Genomic DNA, 20,111 nt, shown 5'->3' on the forward strand with positions numbered 1-20,111 from the left:
ATGGCAAGTGTTTATGGATGAGGGGGCAACACGGCCCTCGGTGGAGAAGTGCTCAGTGTTCTCCGCTTCGAGCTCTATTAGGTGCTGCATTCTGCTTTGGTCAACAAACCGGCTGGGCAGCTGGCCCTCACAGAAGCTGCAAAGCAGCAAGGGCCTCCAAGGCCACTTCCAAGAGCAGCATGGCGGCCGGTAAGCAGACCAGCAGGTCCGGTCTCAAGGGGCCTCTGGAGCGTAGGCCCTTGCTGCCCTTGACTCACGCAGCTGGGGACCAGAGTGGTCAGCTCAGGTCTGCAGGTCACTGCTCTGCCTTCACGGAAGCAGCAGGCATTTAGATGCCCCTCCAGTAACAGGTTTTGTTGCTATGCCTAGACCAAGATCGTTACCGCAGAATGTCTGTCGAGGGCCTTGGAGAGTGAGACATTCCTTTGAGCCACCTTCCTCTTGGGGCAGTGGAAGGTGCCAGGAAGCCATCAGGGCCCTCACTATAGAGCTATCTGGTTTCCTACCTTCAGAGCTGCAAAGACGACTGCTCAGGAGCTCACAAAACTCCTGCTTCCCAAGGTTTTACTGCTCAGATCTCCCTACTCCAGCAGCTCATTGTGAACGAGCTGCTTTCGATGGCCAGCCACACTGTCTGTTCGTAGCGTGGCCAGCACAGTCACCTGTGGCCATCAATAGCTGTCCTCTGCCCATCCATCTCTCAGGTATGGCCCAGTACAGCTCTCCCAGCTGCTGCCACCGGCAACAACTTTCACCCCCCCACACACACACACTACAACTATATTGGTAGTGAAAACAGTATTTGAATGGTGTCGTATGCAAGATAACTTAAGGAAGCTACATTCGAATGCCCAGCAGAAGTGGTGGGGGTGGCAGTAGTTGGGTGGAGGGACACAGGAACAAGAAGAAGAGATTTCTAATCAGTAATATGGTAGTCAGTAAAGAAGTCTCCTTAGACTAAGCACTTCTTGGAAGTCCCTCCAGTGATTCTCGGTGCTTCAGCTGTTGGCTTGAACCTCTGTTGGGCTTCCTTCCATCTGTTGGGAGCAGCCAGGGTGTGTTGGCTGACGCAGGAAAGACACAGGCATCCCACAGAAAGGGCTACCAACTAGGAGGGCAGAGATTGGGAGCACGCCACTAGCTCCCATGCTATTCTGAGAGCCGATGAACGAAGCCCCTCGAACTGCAGCTCCTCTTCTCCTTCTGGTAGGCTCTGCACGACGCGACACGCTTCCCCGCCATTGCACTGCGCGTGTGGCTCCTGATAGGAGCGCATCTCGGCCCTGAGCCTTGGTCTCACTGTGCGCCCTTCGAGCTGCCCTGTCTCCAGGACGTGTCTCTTGGACAACCCCCTCCTCGCGGTCTGAAGGAGAGCCCCTCTGCAGTGCTCCTGACGGTGTCCTCCACAGCACGCTTGTTCACCTTCCGGGCGCTGGGCTAACTAGTACTCACGCACAGCTCCCCTACTCGGAACCGTGCAGCTGCAAAGGGATCACACGTGCTGGTAAAGTGGAGGCCAACGAAGAGGCAGACCCGCAAGGAGAGGGACTGACCCCGTGGCTGCACCAATGGGCTCAGGTCCAGGAACAGCTGAGAGGCTGGCGCAGGGCCGGGCAGTGCTTCCTTCTGCTGTGCACGGGGTCGCTGTGCGTCGTCGGAACTGACGCAACAACCACCACAATGGCTTTTGTATCTGGGTGTGTCTGTCTCCCTTTTAAACAAGAACGACTTATATATGATCAAATATAACCTCATTTCCAACTTTACTCTTCTGACACATCAATTACTTAATTATATGACTTACCACCAATACCAACTGGTGTTTTATTATACAAGAGAATAAATTCTCAAATCTGTATGTATGAATGTTATCAAAATTGAAACTAAAAAAAAATTATGTGACTGCATTATACATATAGAAATTGGTGTATATCCCGTGTGTGTGTCAACAAAAAAATTAAAAACAAAAAATCCGACCTGTACAGCTATCTTTTTTTTGAGGCCAAGTCAAAAAATGTTGCTGCTAGGGATCTAGTTCATACATGCTAGGTTTATTCCCAACAAAACCTGTTTAAACCTGTTTCTGGACAGCTGCAGGCAGGTCCTCTCAGTAATACACCTGTTGTCTTAGTCTCATGTGGGTGCTTCAGAAAGCAAACCAAAAAAAAGCCCCGTCAAAGCAGTCACTTTCGAGGGGTCTGCCGGGCAAAGAGGTCAGCGGGGGCTGCTTGGGGTCTCACAGGAGTCACCCTGACAGGTTTTCTGGAGGACACAGGATGATCATAGAGGCCTATTATGGAGAGGTTGTAAGAAAACTGCGCTGTGAGAAAAAAGCCCAGACAGCTGTGCCAAGTAATGTTTTCCCATCACATGAATGAATCTGCTCATTTTCAAAGGCTGCCCTATCAGAATTTCTTGGAAAATCTTACCCCCCCTACAGCCCTGATGTAGCCCCTTCAGACTTCTTTTTGTTTCCCAAACTCAAAGAACATTGAAAAGGACGTGATCCGAGTCGCCTGAGGATGTCAAAACTGCCGTTACGATGTGATGCAGTCAAAGCAGCAGCAGTTCTTTAGGAAGGGGCAGCAAGGCAGAAAACCCGTGTGCAAAGCCACACCGACCCAGGTGGAGGAACTCTGAGGGCACAAGAGCCTCGTGTTGCGTACTGCTGTACACAAGTTTCCGTGATTTTGCAGTCCTATCTTTGGACTTAAATCAACCATACAGTTCACATCCTAATATTCTGAAATTGTGTCCGTGTTTATTTGTGTTTATCAATGTAGCTTGTACAGTGTTCTGTGTTCCTAGATAATCTGAAATGAGTTAGAGCTGATTTTTTGTTTCTTTGTGCCACTCAGATTATTAAGTATTCTTAGCACAAAGAAAGCATTCCATCAGCAGATCTGAGAGATCACCCTCAGGAAAGAGACCATGATCCACAGCCAACTCTTGGCCAGTGAGTTGATTCCGACTCACAGCCACCTTGTCGGGCAGGATAAAGCTGCGCATGTGGTTTTCCGAGACTGTCACTCTTGCCGGGAGTAGAAAGCAGTTTGAAACCACCAGCTGCTCTACAGGAGCACGATGAGGCTTTCTACTCCGGGGAAGAGGCACAGCCACAGAGACCCTCGGGCAGTGCTCCCTGTCCTGCAGGGCTGCGATCACCTGGAATTGACTCGACAGCAATAGAAGACTTAAAGCTATGTTAGTACTGAAACATCTATAGATGCAAGGAGGCTTCAAAAAGTTCCTGAAAAAACAAATTAAAGGGGGGAAAATGTCACTGAGATTGATAGTCACTTAAAATAACCCTTCATACTTCTCAAGCATTTTGAATGAGTAGATTACCTCCATAGGTGAGAATATAGTAAGTAAAACTAACCCACTGTCTTCTCTCCCGCTCTACATTCCAAGGAGTGTCCTCTGGTCTCAGGGTTGGTGAAGTTCTGGCTCAGCGAATCCTATTTGTTCACGTCTAATTACTTTTAAGAGTAAATGTCCACACCGAGGAACCCAACGCTGTCTTCTGCCCCAGACCGCAGGTTTCCTCGCTGAGGGCAGGGTCCGCGCTGTGCCGTTTTGAGTCTTCTCCAGCCCGGCCGCCCAGCCCCTCTGCCCAGCAGGGCCCGACGCGAGGCTGGAGCTGCTGGGAGCACAGTGCTCACAGAGGTCAGCTCCGCACGCTCTTCTGAGTCCCTGCGGGGAGCTCGGGTGGCCCTCTCCTGAGTTTGCCTCCCAGGCACACATGAAAGTCACTGGGACAGGAGTGCTCTCTGTGGAACCGTCCCCGGCTTTGAACACGGTGCGTCACACGTCCAGCTCTCTCTGGGGTGCACACCACTCTTGGAGGACATTTGTTGGGGGTGTTTCAAGGTTCAGGAGTACACCCCACTAGGGGATTTCAGGGAAAGACCCAGTGCCACGTAATGAATGAGCTCTTTCATGGGTCTGAACTGATGGCTCAAAGCTCAGACCTTAGATATGCTTTTGAAAGCATGGTACCCAGACTCAACACTTCACTCCGCCTTTGGGCAAAGGCATCTAAACTCTATACATCTGTATAAAGAGATGACAACAGAACCTATTGCTTCACTGGGTTGAATGCTTAGTTCAATAGGTGCTCAGTAAAAGTTCTTATTATTTGAATCAATTCTCTAACAGTCCCTTCCCTATGTCCTATAAACATCTCACTTGTCACTGAATATAAGGTAGCACTGCTTCTGTGGATTTCTGAGACAGTAACTCTTTATGGGAGTAAAAAGCCTTGACTTTTTCCGGTGCAGTGGCTGGTGGTTTGAACTGCTGACCTTGTGGTTAGCAGCCCAACCCGTAACCCACTCTGCTACCAGGGCTCCTGGCAGTCAGGTTTGAATCATAATGACCTGTGAAATTCAACTGTTACAATTAACACATAGCATGGGGTTTATTACAAAGCAATCGTGGTCTGGTGTGAATCATGCTACAGACATGGAAGCTACTTGCAGCCTCTCTGTCTGTGGGCCCCTCGCTCCTCCCTCGCCTACACACTGAAGGCCGGGTTGAAACAGATGCGGACTGTACCCTCGGTCTTACCTCTCCATCAGCCACGGCAGAATAATTCACTTGGGCAACAGTGACTGTGGTTGGCAACTCTGAAGCATCAGCCAATGTGGCTACTGTTGCCCCTGTACCAACCTAAAGAAAAACACGGAAAGTGATGTGTGGGTAAGTGACTCCACCTCGCCTTCACGCTGAAGTTAAGACCATGCTATTCCACACACGGGGACTGCCGACTGCTCTGGGCCGAGCTGCTCAAGTCCCTCTCAGAGACTCACAGGAGCACCCGGGCATGACTCCAGCCAGGCCGGTCCACGCCACGCTGGCCACCGTGCTACTCTCCCTCCACCTGGCAACACAATGTGTTTTACCGCGGACCACATGCTCCCTGGTCACGGGCAGAGCAAAACAGGGCTAGCTGTTTTCATGTTGGAAATGTCCATGCGAGCTAGCCATAGCTCTGTATCTGGCAAACGCAACCTGCTTAAACCTGCTTCAGAAATCAACTTCAGCAAGGAAGGGTCTTGGGGAGCGATACAGAGTTCACACAAGAGTTTGGGCAAAGGCAACTTTCTCCAGCCTGAGGCGCTGACTGACCTGCTGCAGACACCGCGTTCTGTCTCCGTGGGTTCACTCACCTGGATAAGCGAGACAGTGCCGTCGGGGTTACTAAAGGTCTGGACGACAGTCTGTGATGGTACCAGATGGGCTATACTGTGTGTGGTTGTGGCCTGCGTTTGTGTTTGCTGGTCTTCAAAAGCATACAAAAGGTCCTCCCGCCCGTGCTGCTTATAGCAATTCTTGACGATGGTGCGTAGGGCCTGGGTCCACGAAACCTGCCAGCAAAAGGCCAGAAAAGCACACTGAGCCTCAGAGTCCTTGGGCGATTTGTCCCTCGACTGAGTGAGCAGCTGCTGGTTTATCAAACCCAACCAAATGCCCACAGGATTATTTCCCGTGGACATGCACGAGCACGGAGGAACACAATAGAAACTTCGCCGCCAGCTTCCTTCCTGTGGTTTACCTCTTGGGCTTTATCGACTACTCCAAAGTGAAGCCAACCAGTACACTTCTCACCGAGCATGCTACTCTTGGCAAGCATTGGATATAAAGTAAGCGTCCAGCTCAATGGCAAATGAAGCTGACAGGGAGGGAAGGAATAAAGTCTGCTTGAACAGAGGCTTACATCGACTCACACTCCCCCAGCGCCAAGATAGTAACACTTCCCAACAATGAGCCCAAGCCTTCAGAGCGCTGTTTCTTCACATGTATGCAGGTCTAGGCAGCACCCCGTAAAATCAAGGCTGCTCCAAAAAGCCACTGTGAAGAAGCATCATTCCGTGGCCCTGTCCCAGTCTTCTCTCGACAGTGACGGAGGAGAAAAGGCCAGAATCGGGGTGGCTGGCACACAATGGGACAGTGGGCAGCTCACCCTCTGCTTCTGCTCTTCTGTGCGGACGTCACTCCGAACGTTGGCCCACGGGATGTCTTCCGGCCACCAGATGGGCTTGCAGCTCTCCTTGCCCCAGCCCGGCTTCCCCCGGCCCGTGGAGTACTTGAGCATTTCTGGGATAAACGCCCGGAGCTGGGCCTGGAAGACAAGAGGGCAGGTGTCACTAGTCAAGAGACAGCTGGGAAGCCATCTTTCCCACAGGCTACCAGAGCTCCGTGGACTATGCATAAGAATTATACAGAGGGCGAGAAAGCAGACCACGACAGACTTACTCTTCCAAGATCAGAGTAATGAACGGGCTCCGAGTCTGACTTCGGCCAGCTGCTATGGGTCCTATAGCTTACTGCCCTCCTTTAGTTTCCAGCCTTTAACACATTACAGTCACGATGTTTCAACATCACTCTGAAGGTGGCAGCCAATGCAATGCCAGTGAGCAGCAGGACACATCACCGTCGTTTACAGAGGACGTGACCAGGTATCTGGAAAGCCCCAAATAATCAAATACACCGTGCAAGCTTCAGTGAGACGGCTGGTTACACACGATAGAAGAACAAATAGGCTCTTCATGAAAAGGGGAAGCTAGCCCTAAGCCTCTTGGAAGTTTCTAGTATGTGCAGGGGTGCGAGATGCAGGTAGTGAAGCATGATCTGGAACACACGTGGACTTCGCTCAGACGGATTCTACAAACAAATCCAGGTCGACACGGGTTCTGGTTCTTCTCTATGTCCTGGCTCTGGAGCTCACGCTCTCTCTCCCTGTGTGTGTGATGGGGGTACTTTGTGAATAGACTTAATTGCTGACAATGATTTTTGTTAAGTGAAACAATTTACCAAGCTCTCAACTTAAAACAAGAAGCCCGGTGGTTTAGGGCTTGGCTGATAAGGGGTAGGGAGCAGTTCGAACCCACTGCTACTCTGCAGGAGACAGCGTGGCGGCCTGTGCTTAGATGAACAGCCCGGGGAAGCCATGGGACTGCTCTACTCTGCCCTGCAGGCTCCCTATGGATCGAAACGGACTCCATGGTAACAGGCGACCTTAAGCACCTCCGTCCTGCTGCTTCCCTTGAACCTGTCGCACCTCTACCACTCAGAGGGCGACAGTACCCTCCAACTGGGGCACTGGCCTCTGCAGCCTGTGGCCAGAGAGGACATCCGGGCAATATGGCAGACTTGGGGGCATGGGCTTGGAGCTGTAAACAGAAAAGGAAAATTATGGACGTGGGTACCCTTCCTTGAGCTTTAACGAGAAAATGGGTGTAGGGCACGAGTCCCCTAAGACAGGTTCACTTACACCGTCCACTCTTGCACAGAGTGCTGACTGCTTCCCCTCTTCCCAGGCGCCCCCCTGGCTACAGCCTACAGGCTATGATACAATGCTCTCCACAGACAGGGCTCTGCGGCAGCCAGCAAGGCCGGCTAACAGAAACGGATCCATTTGCAAACCCAGGCTATTAGCGGGCTCATGAGGTCACTCCTGCGGTTATTTTAGGAAAGTGCATCTCAAAGTCATTTTCCCTGTAAACTGGCTTCTCTGCAGTATCATCTCCCAGCCTCAGACACAAAGAGAAGGACAAGGCCTAGCCCCAGAGCATAATATTTATGCTTCTTCACACACAAAAAAGCCGCTTTCTCAGACTCAAAAATTAAATACACATCACAGACTTTTAACGCTTCCTTTTCTTTTAATACTTTAACAGTGTTGAAAGTATTCAGATATATGGGAGTCTGGAGAAAACACTAAAAAATGAATTTTAAGAATCTCCATCTCACTGCCATCGAGTTGATTCTGACTCATAGCAAGCCTACAGGGCAGAGTAGAACTGTGCCTGTAGGTTTCCAAGACTATAACTCTTTATAGGAGTAGAAAGCGTCATCTTTCTCCTGCAGTGTGGCTGGTGGTTTTGAACTGTTGACCTCGGGGTTAAATCTCTCTAAATCAACCAGACAGAAGCACACAGAAGGAACTCGTAGAGAACAGAGTTGACAGAGTCTGCCTCCCCAGGTCTTGCCCAAAGTGGGCAACCCAGCCGCCCAGGGGGTGCGAGAACCAGGTATCTATATTCTGCCCTGGGTTATAAACTAGAGTACAAGTGTTTTTAATTGCCAGGGAGCACTGGGTAATTATTTTTTAAAAAAAAAAAAGGGTGTGTGTGTGTGTGAATAAGCCAAATCAGTTGGGAACCTATGGTTCTAGACATTCATTCCAAGTATCATGATTTCTTTCTGTGGTACCCACCCCTTTGTCTCCAGCCACCCTTTTACCTCCTTCTGAGTCCAAGGTTAGGGTTGTGATTGTCCCCTACTAGTTGGCTTTCTTGGGCAACTCCAAGCTCTCCTCTCTCTCCCTTAGCCCAGTCTTGCCAGACAGGCTTTCCCGCACGGTCCATGACTCCGGTGCCCAGAAACCTTCAGCTGGTCTTTACGTACCAGTTACTGAACTGGACTCTCGCTGGGCCTGGCCCCACCCTCCATTCCTCACCCCCTAACTGACCAGGCAGCTCTGGTTCTCTTAGGTAGATCTCTGCACCAGCTTAGGAACCGGGAGCCAATTCTTGTCTCTGGGCCTGGCTCCCCACACATCCTCATGCTACTAGTCAAATGCCAACATTGAGTCCCCAGTGCCCATCATGCCCTAGAGTCTTCAGAAAACACATCTTAACTACTTCTCTTGAGGCAGCTCTGGGTATACACAGCAAGGCAAACACAGGCACTAGATCCTGAGTTGGCTCTGAAGCCCAGCTCTCTGTGAATCTCATTTGTCTCACCTGCGAAGTGGTAGCAATCAGGCCCATTCTGCAGGGGCAGTGAGCAGATGAGCGAGAAGGGAGGTTACTCAGGTGCACCAGATTAGCAGCACCTTGATTTATTAGCTTAATGACTTTTTTCTCAGCAATTCCTACAGCATTTCTAAATTTGACTATAAAATTAAGAGTTTGAACCACAGATTAATTCTGATTTTTCTCATGTAAATTTTATTAGGGACCGTATATCTCTACAACAGGTACACAATATCTATTTGGCAACTGATTGATCATTTTATGTTATGAGGCAACAAATATGTTCTTTTCCCCAAAAGATGCCTCAATCATCTGCTCTCCAAATCTATTACGTAAAAAATGAAATGCCTCTGAATGTACAACACAGCAGGGTTCCAAAAGAGTATGGCTTTGACCCATTGGTTTTCATCCTGAATCCGCTAGGGAGTCTCTCCCAAAGGCTAACTGCATCTATTTGCCAAAAAGGAATATTTCAAAGTTAAAGGAGATTTTATTTTTTTACATCAGGAAAATCGAGGTGTCTACTCTAGAAAATTAAGGACATACCCAACGTTCTGAAACCATTCTCTGCTCCCTGACCACAGTGTTAGGACGAACCAGAGACGCTCCTCCTCCTCCTCTCTTCAAGACGGGCCGGGTGGAAGGAGGGCAGGAGGCGCACGGGTGTTTGTTTGTTGTCTGGCTACACAGGGTAGCCAGAGATGAGATGTACGGAATGCAAGAACCATGAAAGGGCCCAAGTGCTCGTGTGGGCCAAACCCCACCCAGAGGAAGCAAGCCGATACCAGCCCACCTCCAAGGTACAGGTCGATTACGCGACGTGCTCTGCCTGGTTCTCGAGCATTTAATGTACTTGCAGGTTGATTACTAATGGAATCAGCAGCAAAGGTGTCTCAAGGACAACTACAATGAGAGAAAAGACAAGTGGAAAATCTCTCACGGGCTTCAAAGACGGGGAAGCTCTTAAACCAGTGGTTCTCAACCTTCCTAATGACGTGACACTTTAATAGAGTTCTTCGCTCTTTCGTCTTGGCCGCTGACATGCCCTCCAGATTGAGGAAGACCCGGAAACTTAGGGGCCACGTGAGCCACGGCCACGGCCGCATGGAGAAGCTCTGGAAGCACGCAGGAGGCGGGGGAATGCTGGTGGCTTGCATCGTCACAGGATCCACTTCGACAAATACCATCCGGGAGACTTTGGAAGTCGGTATGCGACATTACCACTTGAAGAGGAACCAGAACTTCTGCCCAACTGTGAACCTCGATACATTGTGGACCTTGGTCAGTGAGCAGACCAGGGTCAATGCTGCCAAAAACAAGACTGGAGCTGCACCCAGCATGGACGTGGTTCGGTCGGGCTACTACAAAGTTTTTGGGGAGGGTTAACTTTCCAAGCAACCTGTCATTGTGAAGGCCAAATTCTTCAGCAGAAGAGCTGAGAAGATTAAGGGTGTTGGGGTGGGGGGGGGGGCCTTGTGTCCTGGTGGCTTGAAGCTATGTGGAGGTTTAATTAAAAGTTAAAAATAGCGTTTCAAAAAAAAAAAATACAGTTCCTCATGTTGTGGTGACTCCCCAACCAGAGAATTATTTTCGTTGCTACTTCATCACTGTCATTTTGCTACTGTTATGAATCGGGCGACCCCTGTGAAAGGGCCAATGGACCCCCAATGAGGTGACGACCCACAGGTTGAGAACTGCTGCCGTGATTTACGGGAAGAAGGCAGGAGAGGCTGGCTGGAGGGTAGGCGAAGTGGAGATGATGCAGAGGGAAGCTGGAGCCACAGGCAGAAACCCCATCAATTACAAGAGGGACCCAGAGGAACGGAGCTGTCGAGGGGAGGGTCTGCTGCAGAGACAGAGCCCTGCTTTCTAGTGCTAGCTGCCAACGCTTCACCAGGCCCACCCCACAGGTGAATCAAAACACCCCTGTAAACATTCCTTCAAGTCTCTACATTTGGGGGAGAAGCTGCCTGCTTTGACTTAAAATGTACAGCGATTGGGAGAGTTCACTGAAAAAAGGCAAGTCTGCACCTGCTTCTTTTGAGGCCTGTCCCATAAGTAGTTTTAAGGCTAAGGCACTATTAACAAAGGAAAACAAACTGTCCAGGGTAGAAAGAGTTAAATGGTTCTTCTCTAGAATTCAGCACCATGCACTGCACGGTGCTCTCATTACCAGCTGGATTAATTACTGGTCCTGGAGACTTCTAAAACCCCAGCTACTCAGGGTGCTTGTTAAGGAAGGCTTGCTGTTAAGCCACAGGGGAGACAATCAGCAGGCTCAGCAGAGGGGAAGCCGAACCTCGCAGCCATCCTTTGATGGGCCTGGAACCAGCTTTCCGGTACTCACACTCGGACCGAGGACTCTTGGGCTTGCTGCCCAGTGCGTTTTGACTCCTAACGACCTCAGGGGGCAGAGAAGTGCCCCATTGGGTTGCGAGGCTATCACGAAAGCAGATCACCACTGGCAGTGGAGAGTGGTTAACCCCCTGCAATACCGAGTGCCGCCAACCAGGCCCTGTGGCACAGTGGCTACATGCTGACTGAGGTGGGCAGTTGGAAGCTGCTCGGTGGGAGACACGATCTGGAGAAGTTTTTGGACAGATGTCAGCCGGGGAAACCTCATGACAGCTCTGCTCTGCCCTCCAGGGTCACTAGGAGTCTGAACCTGCTCACTGCAGACAGCAGCAACAACATGCCCCAAATCAGGGTACGTTCAGCCAATGAAAGTCATGGCTGTGGCCAAAGTAAAGATTATGAGGAAATATTGAGGGTCTTACATTAAAATTTCTAAGACACTACAAAGTTTCATCCAGTCAAAATAAAAACAACTCTGCTAAAATTTGCCATTTGTAAATTGTAAATTTGTTGCTACTAATGCACCACCCTTCAGTCCAACCCACTGCCATCAAGTGGATCCTGACTCATAGCAACCCTATAGGATGGAGAACTGTTCCCGGGGGGTTCTGAGGTTGTAAATCTTTATGGAAGTAGAAAGCCTCATCCTTCTCCTGTGGTGCGGCTGGTGGGCTCAAACTACTGACCTTGTGGTTAGCCATCCAACGTACAGCAATGACACCACCAGGGCTCACTTTGTACTCTCCTTGTTCAGTGCCATTGAATCTGTGCCAACTTACATCGACCCCATGTACAAAAGAAAACATGACCTGATCCTCCAAGTGTCCTTGAATACTTCAACATCCCCAAATACCAGCCTCTCACTCCCTCTGTCTTTGCTCTGTGTGTAGCCCGGAGGGATCTCAAGGCTCCTAATTTCCAGTTAGGCTCAGAGATCAAGTAAAGGTCTTTTGAAACCAAAATGTTTGCCAGCCTTAAGGGGCTTTGAGGGGCTAGAGAATATGCAATAAATGTAAAGAGAAGGCGGCTGAAATCACACCACACGGAAAGGTAATGTTTTTAACAGCTCACAGGAAAACAAGACGGCAGGAACCAAAAACGGGAGCATTTATTCTCAGACTCTGGCTTCCTTCTTTTAATTGAAACGGACGTTTAAGGGGCATTTGAAAAATGATCTTTTGCTCCCTTTTGCGGGTAACTCACACCACTGACCTTTGCTCATAGAAACAATGAAAGGGAACTTTCTTTTTTTAATCGTTTTATCAGGGGCTCAAACAACTCTTATTACCAGACATACATGCATCAATTGTGTAAAGTACATCTGTACATTCATTGCCCTCATCATTCTCAAAACATTTGCTCTCCACTTCAGCCCCCGGCATCAGGTCCTCATTTTTTTCCCTCCCTCCCTGCTCCTCCCTCCCTCATGAACCCTTGATCATTTATAAATTATTATTTTGTCATATCTTGCCCTGTCTGACGCCTCCCTTCACCCACTTTTCTGTTGTCCGTCCCCCAGGGAGGAGGTCACATGTAGATCCTTGTAATCGGTTCCCTCTTTCCTACCCACTCTCCCTCTACCCTCCCAGTATCACCACTCACACCACTGGTCCTGAAGGGATCATCTGCCCTGGATTCCCTGTGTTTCCAGTCCTATCTGTACCAGTGTACATCCTCTGGTCTAGGCAGATTTGTAAGGTAGAATTGGGATCATGATAGTGGGGAAGGAAGAAGCATTTAGGAACTAGAGGAAAGTGGTATGTTTCATCGTTGCTACATCACACCCTGACTGGCTCATCTCCTCCCCGAGACCAAAAGGGAACTTTCATGAGGGGCAACACCTGGCCGGTCCATCTACCGCCACTCCCTGGGCCAGCAGAAACAAGGGCTCTCTCAACCTCATAGCCCCATACCGACACGTTCGTTTTAGAAAATTGGGGAGAGCAGGTTTGCAAGGAAAGTGGAGTTTAACTTCAGAATTGGTGGATTTGAGGGACAGCTAATTAAGGCACTTAAGGCTCCTCTCTCAAACCCAAACTTCTGCATCTCCATACCCTCTCAACCCGACAAATGGTCTCCTCTCTTTAATCAAAGTGCTCTTTAAATCCTACTTTCCCCCAGAAGTTTTTTAGCATCCGTCCAGTCCTCCCCTCCAGTCCCTGGTAATCCCTGGGTGCTTTGCTCTCGGCTCCAGGTACTTCTGTAAGTGGGGCCATGCAGCAGGGTCTGACCAGACTCATGCAGCACCAGGATTCCCAGGTTCAGACCTGCCATGTGTGTACCAGAACTTCATTTCTCTTTGTGAAATAAGTAATATTCCATAGTATTTCTGTGCCACGTTTGTGTACTCACTCATCTTTCGATGGACACGGGGTTATCTCCAACTTTTGGCTACTGTGAATAATACTGTAAAGCACACTGATGTGCCAGGGTTCCAGCTTCAAGTCTTTTGAAATGTCTCGGGAGTAGAACTACTGGGCCATATGGTAATTCCATATTTAATTTTTGAGAAGCCACCAAAACAAAACAAATCAAACAAGCAAACAAAAGATGAAAACTCCAGCCCTCCACAACGTCATCTATACTAGTTGTTTTCCATTTTTAACATTGCAATCATCCTAGCGGGTGTGGACTGGTATCTTATCGTAATTCTGATTTGTATTTCTAATGGCTAATCATGTTGAGTATCTTTTCACTTTTTAGTGGTCACTGATATTTGTTCTTTAGAGAAAAGTCGATGCTGTAACTGGGCTGTGCTGTGCTGCTGACTACAGGGCCTCATCAGACACACGGCCTCATCAGACACACGGCCCCAAGACAGTTCCTATGCTGTCAGTGCCTTCAGTTCCTTTGATGTACAAAATATAATAATCATGACAAAGTCTAATTTACCGATTCTTTCCTTTTTTGCTGATTTTGCTTTTTATGCCCCATCTTCTCCCTGAAGCAGTTTCAGATTAGTCCATTTTTGTTAGTGGTCACTCCTCTGTACAAAAATTTAAACACTACAGAAAAAATCAAAGTCGTCTTTGCCACCTACTCTCCCCAGCCCACTTTCCTGTCTGGAGGGTAAGATAGAAGAAGAATTTGTCTGATGAGAATCCTTCCTAAAAGGCCAAACTATATGCATTTACATAACCATGTGCTGGAAAGGCACACGATGGGGTGCTGTGGTTTTCTGTCCTTTCTCCCTGAGCTCCTCTATGGCAGCTCAAGAATGAGCTCACCACGTCCAGCAGCCATATGGTATCCCCTGCACAGATCCACTCTGGTCAGCTCAGCCTGCTGGTCAACCCTTGCGTGGTTTTCCATGTTCTGCTCTCATAAGCAGTGCTTGCACATGTGTGATTACTCTCGAGGAGAAATTCGGAAAAGTGGAGTGCTGGTTAAAGGGTGTGTGCATTTCACACTTTAAAAGGTCCTACCAAATTGCCCTCCAGAAGATTTTGCAAAGTGCACTTCCATTAACAAACAGCACACCCATTTCTCACAAGTACCCACTAATACAGTCTATCACCCATTGTCTTCCGTTGACTCATCTGATGCGGGGGAAATGGCAATTTTACTAACTTTCTCTACTAGAGACTGAGGATCTTTTTATATGCCTACTCTTCTTTCCTTTCTTTCTATAATCTGTCAACAATGCTTTGCTTATTTTTGAATGATTTTCTTATTAATTTGAAGGAAATCTTAAAGTGTTCCAGATATTACTTGTATATCATAGAAGTTGAAAGTGTTTTCCTACCTTAGCTGTGTCCTGAATATTTGTACAGCTAGTCCCTTCTCAGAGTATTTTCCCGAATACTTATTCGTTTAGTCTAATCAAAATGCGCACACTATTCTTCAATGTGACAGCAAATCCAATGTGTTTACTTTGCTACCTACATTCCCTTAATCTCAGCCTGCCGCCCAATGTTTTACACAGCATGGCACGCCACAGACGTGACCATATTTTGATCATTTTCGACAATAAGGAAACTCCCTCCCCTGCATAGGGAGGCACTGGCACTGCAGTCAGCAGATGTCTGCAACTGCTGTCTCCAACAGTGGCTCTCAGTCGGCTTCCTGCAGGAATCACTAGGGGAGCTTTTCTCTGCTGCCTGGATTCCCGCCCCAAAGATCCTGACTTAATTGACCTGGAGCATGGCCTGGGCATAGGACTTAAAGTTCCCCAAGTGACACTGCAGCACAGCTAAGTTTGAGAAACACGAGTATACTTTTTTACCAGTCCTCCTCAAGGGGCTGAATGCTGGTTTTTCACCTCCCGGATACTGTAGTGCTTCTATTTGGTTGGTGGCATACACTAGCATAAGCAATCAGCTGTTTCGGGCACCGGTGGCATGGTGGTGATGAGTTAGGCTGCTCACTGCAAGATTAGCAGCTCACAACCACTGGCTGCTTCTTGGGAGAAAGATGAGGCTTTCTGCTCCTATAAAGACTGACAGCCTTGGAAAGCCACAGTCGGCAGTCTGACTTTCCTATGGAGTCAGAATCTACTCAGTTCTACTGACTGCAAAACACTTCCTGCCTGATACCAATCAGAAGGCTTAGAAAACTCAAATTATACTCTGGGAGGCAACTCTGCTCAACGCACACATTTCACCAGAGCGCTGCCTATCAAACGTAGAGGTGCAGCCCTGACCCACAGGTGAGCTGTTCCTTCTCTTTCTGCACTCAGATGTAGGCACACCAAGGGTGGACTGTGCCCCTGCAGACAATGGACAGCCAGAGGCCATCACACTGCTGGGACAGAGGCACAGCTCACCCTTCCCGTTTACTGCCAAGTAATAGATAACTGCTTTTGGGTGTGCACATCTGCATGAATGTAAGCACGCTGCACTCCTTTCCACACACAGCTGCTGCTTACAGGGAGAAAGGTGAGGCTACCTGATCCATAAGGGCTTAAGGGATTACACTGTATGCCCAGCAGTTCTCAACCTGTGGGTCGCAACCCCTTTGGGGGTTGAACTTTCACAGGGGTCACCCCATTCATAGCAGTAGCAGAATTACAGTGATGAAGTAGCACAAAAATAATTTTATGGTTGGAGAGGGGGTCACCATAACGAGGAACTGTATGAAAGGGTCGAGGCATTAGGAAGGTTGAGAACCACTGCTCTATGGAGTCACTATGGATCAGGACTGGCTCCGCAGCAGAGGGGTCTGGCTGTGGACTCCTCTTGCCACCTGCATATTGACAAACACCTATGATCCAGGGAGGGTGGTTTCCACCACATTTCTTATCTTTTCTGGGCCTGTTCAAAGTCAGAAGCTTTGATTTGGAAATCAGAGCATAGACTTATTAATTTCCTGACCCAATTTGTACTATCAAGTCTCTCTGCTAGGCCAACCACCTGGCGGTCCGGGGTGGGGTGGGGCGTAATTCTATATTGTACTTTTTCACTTTCTAAAATAATCCAATCACCTCCTCACCTGGACCAAAGAGCAAACCATCCTCAGCAGGCAGAGACTAAAGCAGCAAAAGAAAAGAGGCACCTAAGGAGGACAGTCGGCTTTACTCGATGATGCTTAGTGCCAACATGCACAGACTGACTATAAGAACTTGATCCTGAGCCTGGAAAACAGAAGCTGAGGTACTGAGAGACTATTAATGTTCAGTGAAGCCCAAACCAAGGTTACGTTTGAAACATTTCTAAAGTTAAGAAAACCCCAAAAAACAAAATCAAAACTCCGAGTCAAGGCCGACTCACAGTAACTATAGAATAGGGCAGAACTGGCCCCGTGCGTTCCCAAGACTGTAACTATTTACAGGAGTAGAAAGCCTTCTTTTTCTCTGGGAGCAAGCTGGTGGTTTCGAACAGCGAACCCTGCAGATTGCAGCCTAATGTGTAACCACCACGCCAAAGTCTGACAGCCCAGAGTGCATTCCTATTTCTTGCCTGGGCGTGCTGCAGTGCCTCGGGGAGGGAGGCCTGCCATCAGGAGGGAGGCCTTTTTTGGAATCACCTTCAGCACTCACATCACACTCTTCTGACTGAGCTTAAGGGCAACAACCCCTTCTCCTTTGAGGATGGACTTGATTTCACAAAACAAGCGTCACCTGGAAGCCAGTATGCTAAATGAGATCCAGGACCAGAACAGGGAGGAGAGTTAGATTCAAAACACACCCTGGCCTCAGGGTAATGAAACAATTTCCCCTCTGTGTCAGGAGGGAGAAAGGTGAAAGAAAAAAGGCTCCAGAGGAAACTGTGAAAGAAACTTCACAAACGTGCTAAGATTGGGAAAGTCAGATGTAGAAGCCCTGAGTGAAGGATGAGGACCTCGCAGGGGCCATGGTGGTTATGAGCTGGGCTGCGATCTGCATGGTCGGCAGTTTGAAACCACCAACAGCTCTGCGGGAGAAACACGGGCTTGCTACTCCCATGAATAGTTACAGCCTGGAGATCCACAGGGGCGGCAAGGCAGGGAGTGAGGCGTGCAGACAGACCTCTCTCGCCGAGTTCCTCCTCGGAGCTGCACTCTCATGGCTCGAGTCACTGCTGCTAGGAATGTAGACAAGAGAGTTGCTTCTTCAAAAAAGCCTTCCTATTATCTTACCTTTGTTGGATTTGTGACGTGGCCTGAAAGTGTAATGCAGAAAAAAGGAAAAACCAAACCTAGGCTAGAAAGTTCTGGTTGGAGCGTTCTTTTTTCCCATAAGCAATGTTATTTTTAAAAAGTGCTAATACTGAGTTTAAAATGAAAAAATATAATTTATGAAGGAAAAGAAACCCCCGCTCCTGTCCCCATCTCAGTCCAGTGGAAGCTTGGGCCTGGGTGGGGCAACCTCTAGCATCCCTGTGACAACACTGCCGATAGGAGTCCCCACTGCCTAGCCCGAGCGCATCACTCTTATCAGCCAAGACCTGAAGATCCGGCCTGCATTTAGGAGTTCTGGTTGTACATCAACCCAACAAAATAACAAATTCTTCAGATTTAAGCTCTAACAGGCTTGCCTTGCCTTCAGGGCAGTGGGGAGCCACAGGTTTCTGAGCGGGCACATGCATTCAGTGGATGTGTACTTTCAGTTGCCTTAGTCATGTGTAAAATCTCAATTTTGCTTTACTACTTCTTAGGCCAAAGTAAGATTAGAGACATGTTCTGTTTATTCAGTGACGATGTGGTGCAGTTATTAGAAACAGTGAGTGCTTTAAGTGGTTGAAACATTGGGTGGCATTGCAACACACTTTGTCACCTGTCTGCCGGCAGAGGCGGCGTAAGTTTCAGCAGCAAGCTGAGCAGTACAGACCCCAAAGACAGACGCTATGTACTCCACAACCATTAGGAGAAGGAGGGAAGTGTAGACCTGGAGGACAAACAGCTGCTGCCAGCTGCAATTTGGGTGGGAGAGGCCAGACCTGTGCTTTCAAAAAGCAAGGGCACCTAAATTCAACTCTGACAGAAGGTTCCTAAGCACAATAGGAACACTGGGGCAGAACTTCCTCCTGCAGCAGCCTCAGTGCCAACTGCCCGGAGGCTCCCGAGAACTGGGGAGCAGTTACTGCCATTGCATCACTGCTCCACGGGAAGGGGCCGCTGCAGAGACTACCAGAAGAGAGCAGTTGGACGGCAGCAACTCCCGGGGGCCAGGGGCGGCACTGTACTGGACAGGCCTGTCCAGAGGGGCTTCCTTCAGAATTCAAACCTTGGGCTCTTTTCTAAGGCAGGTTTGAAAAAGATTGAAAGCTCCCTAAGAACAAGCGGCTCCTCTAGGGCTCAAGGAGGGTAAAGGAGGTAGACCAGCAGGGCGACGGTCTACCAGCCCAAATACTAACGACTGGTTAAACTTGCAGCCGTTCTCAACCTGTGGGTCAAGATTCCTTTGGGGGGTGAAGGACCCTTTCACAGGAGTCACCCAATCCATAACAGCAGCAAAATTACAGTTATGAAGTAGCAACGAAGATAATGTTATGGTGGGGGAGGGGAGGGTCACCACAACATGAGGAACTGTCTTAAAGGGTCGCGGCACTAGGAAGGTTGAGAAGCACTGGTTGAAAGCCTCTTCAAGAAACTAACTCCTTAAACTCCAAGTGCAGTCTAGAATCAGCAGTGCCTGCAGGCTCCCGGCCCCATCCCCAAGGCTGAGTCACAATCCGTCTAGGCCAAACTCCCAGGAGTGAGCGCGAGACTCGTCTGGGGAGCTGGGGAGCTGTCCTCTGGTCCTGGGCTACAGTTTTCCAGAGAAATATGCTACGCTGGCTTCCAAAATCTCTGAAAACAGGGGGCTATTTCATTGTAAATGATTTCCAGGGCTGCAAAGCCTACCCCAAATTAATGATTTCTTCTGCAAAGCCTATTACTCTCAACCACCCTAGTTCCTATCACAGTGGGCAGAAAGCTATGGGGGAAATTCTAACCATTATTCTTAAATTTGCCTAAAATCCAGTTTTCTGTATGTAAAAAGAACATTAACAGACTGTTCTTAAAAGAACAGGGTACCTGATTCACATAGAACTTAAGATATTCTATGGCATGTCATTCCTGTGTGTGTACGCTCACTGCCATTGCTGTGTGTGTAAGCTCACTGCCATTGCTGTGTGTGTAAGCTCACTGTCACTGAGGGTTTCACAGCCTGTGACTCTTTACAGGAACAAAAAGCCTCGTCTTTTTCCCTAGGAGCAGCTGGTGGCTTCAAACTGCTGACCTTGAAGACTGCAGGCCCCAACTTTGCCACCACTGTGCCAGCAAGACTCCTCCTGTGTGCACAGGAGACAACTGTGAAAGTCTGTAGAGTAAGTCAAGAAGTTCTTTTGTGATCACGAGGTGTCGAAGGGATCAGGTATCAGGCAGCAAAGAACAAAAAATCTTGTTGTGTGCTCACCTCCCAGATACAATTGCCGAAGACAAATTGGTGCATAAGCAAATGTGGTGAAGAAAACTGATGGTGCCCGGCTATCAAAAGATATAACGTCTGGGGTCTTAAAGGCTTGAGGTAAACAAGCAGCCATCTAGCTCGGAAGCAACAAAGCCCACATGGAAGAAGCACACCAGCCT

General features: G+C 48.8%; 1 protein-coding gene and 1 pseudogene across 8 annotated transcripts in view; one reads left to right on the top strand and one right to left on the bottom strand.

Moving 5' to 3' along the window:
• The window catches only part of NRF1 (nuclear respiratory factor 1), a 125,726-nt gene that overhangs the window by 32,737 nt on the left and 72,878 nt on the right, over positions 1 to 20,111 (bottom strand). For all 8 annotated transcript variants that reach the window (XM_004707811.3, XM_045288809.1, XM_045288808.1 and 5 more), the window contains 3 exons: positions 5,969 to 6,127; positions 5,175 to 5,372; positions 4,573 to 4,674 (listed from right to left, as the gene is read on the bottom strand). In XM_004707811.3, coding sequence (XP_004707868.1) covers positions 4,573 to 4,674; positions 5,175 to 5,372; positions 5,969 to 6,127 — 459 coding nt within the window. The remainder of the gene's footprint in view (positions 1 to 4,572; positions 4,675 to 5,174; positions 5,373 to 5,968; positions 6,128 to 20,111) is intronic.
• LOC105979061 lies at positions 9,807 to 11,420 on the top strand (annotated as a pseudogene).

The sequence above is a fragment of the Echinops telfairi genome, unplaced genomic scaffold (assembly GCF_000313985.2).
Source record: "Echinops telfairi isolate 266 unplaced genomic scaffold, ASM31398v2 ScPeMD7_23;HRSCAF=83, whole genome shotgun sequence".
NCBI lineage: Eukaryota > Metazoa > Chordata > Mammalia > Afrosoricida > Tenrecidae > Echinops > Echinops telfairi.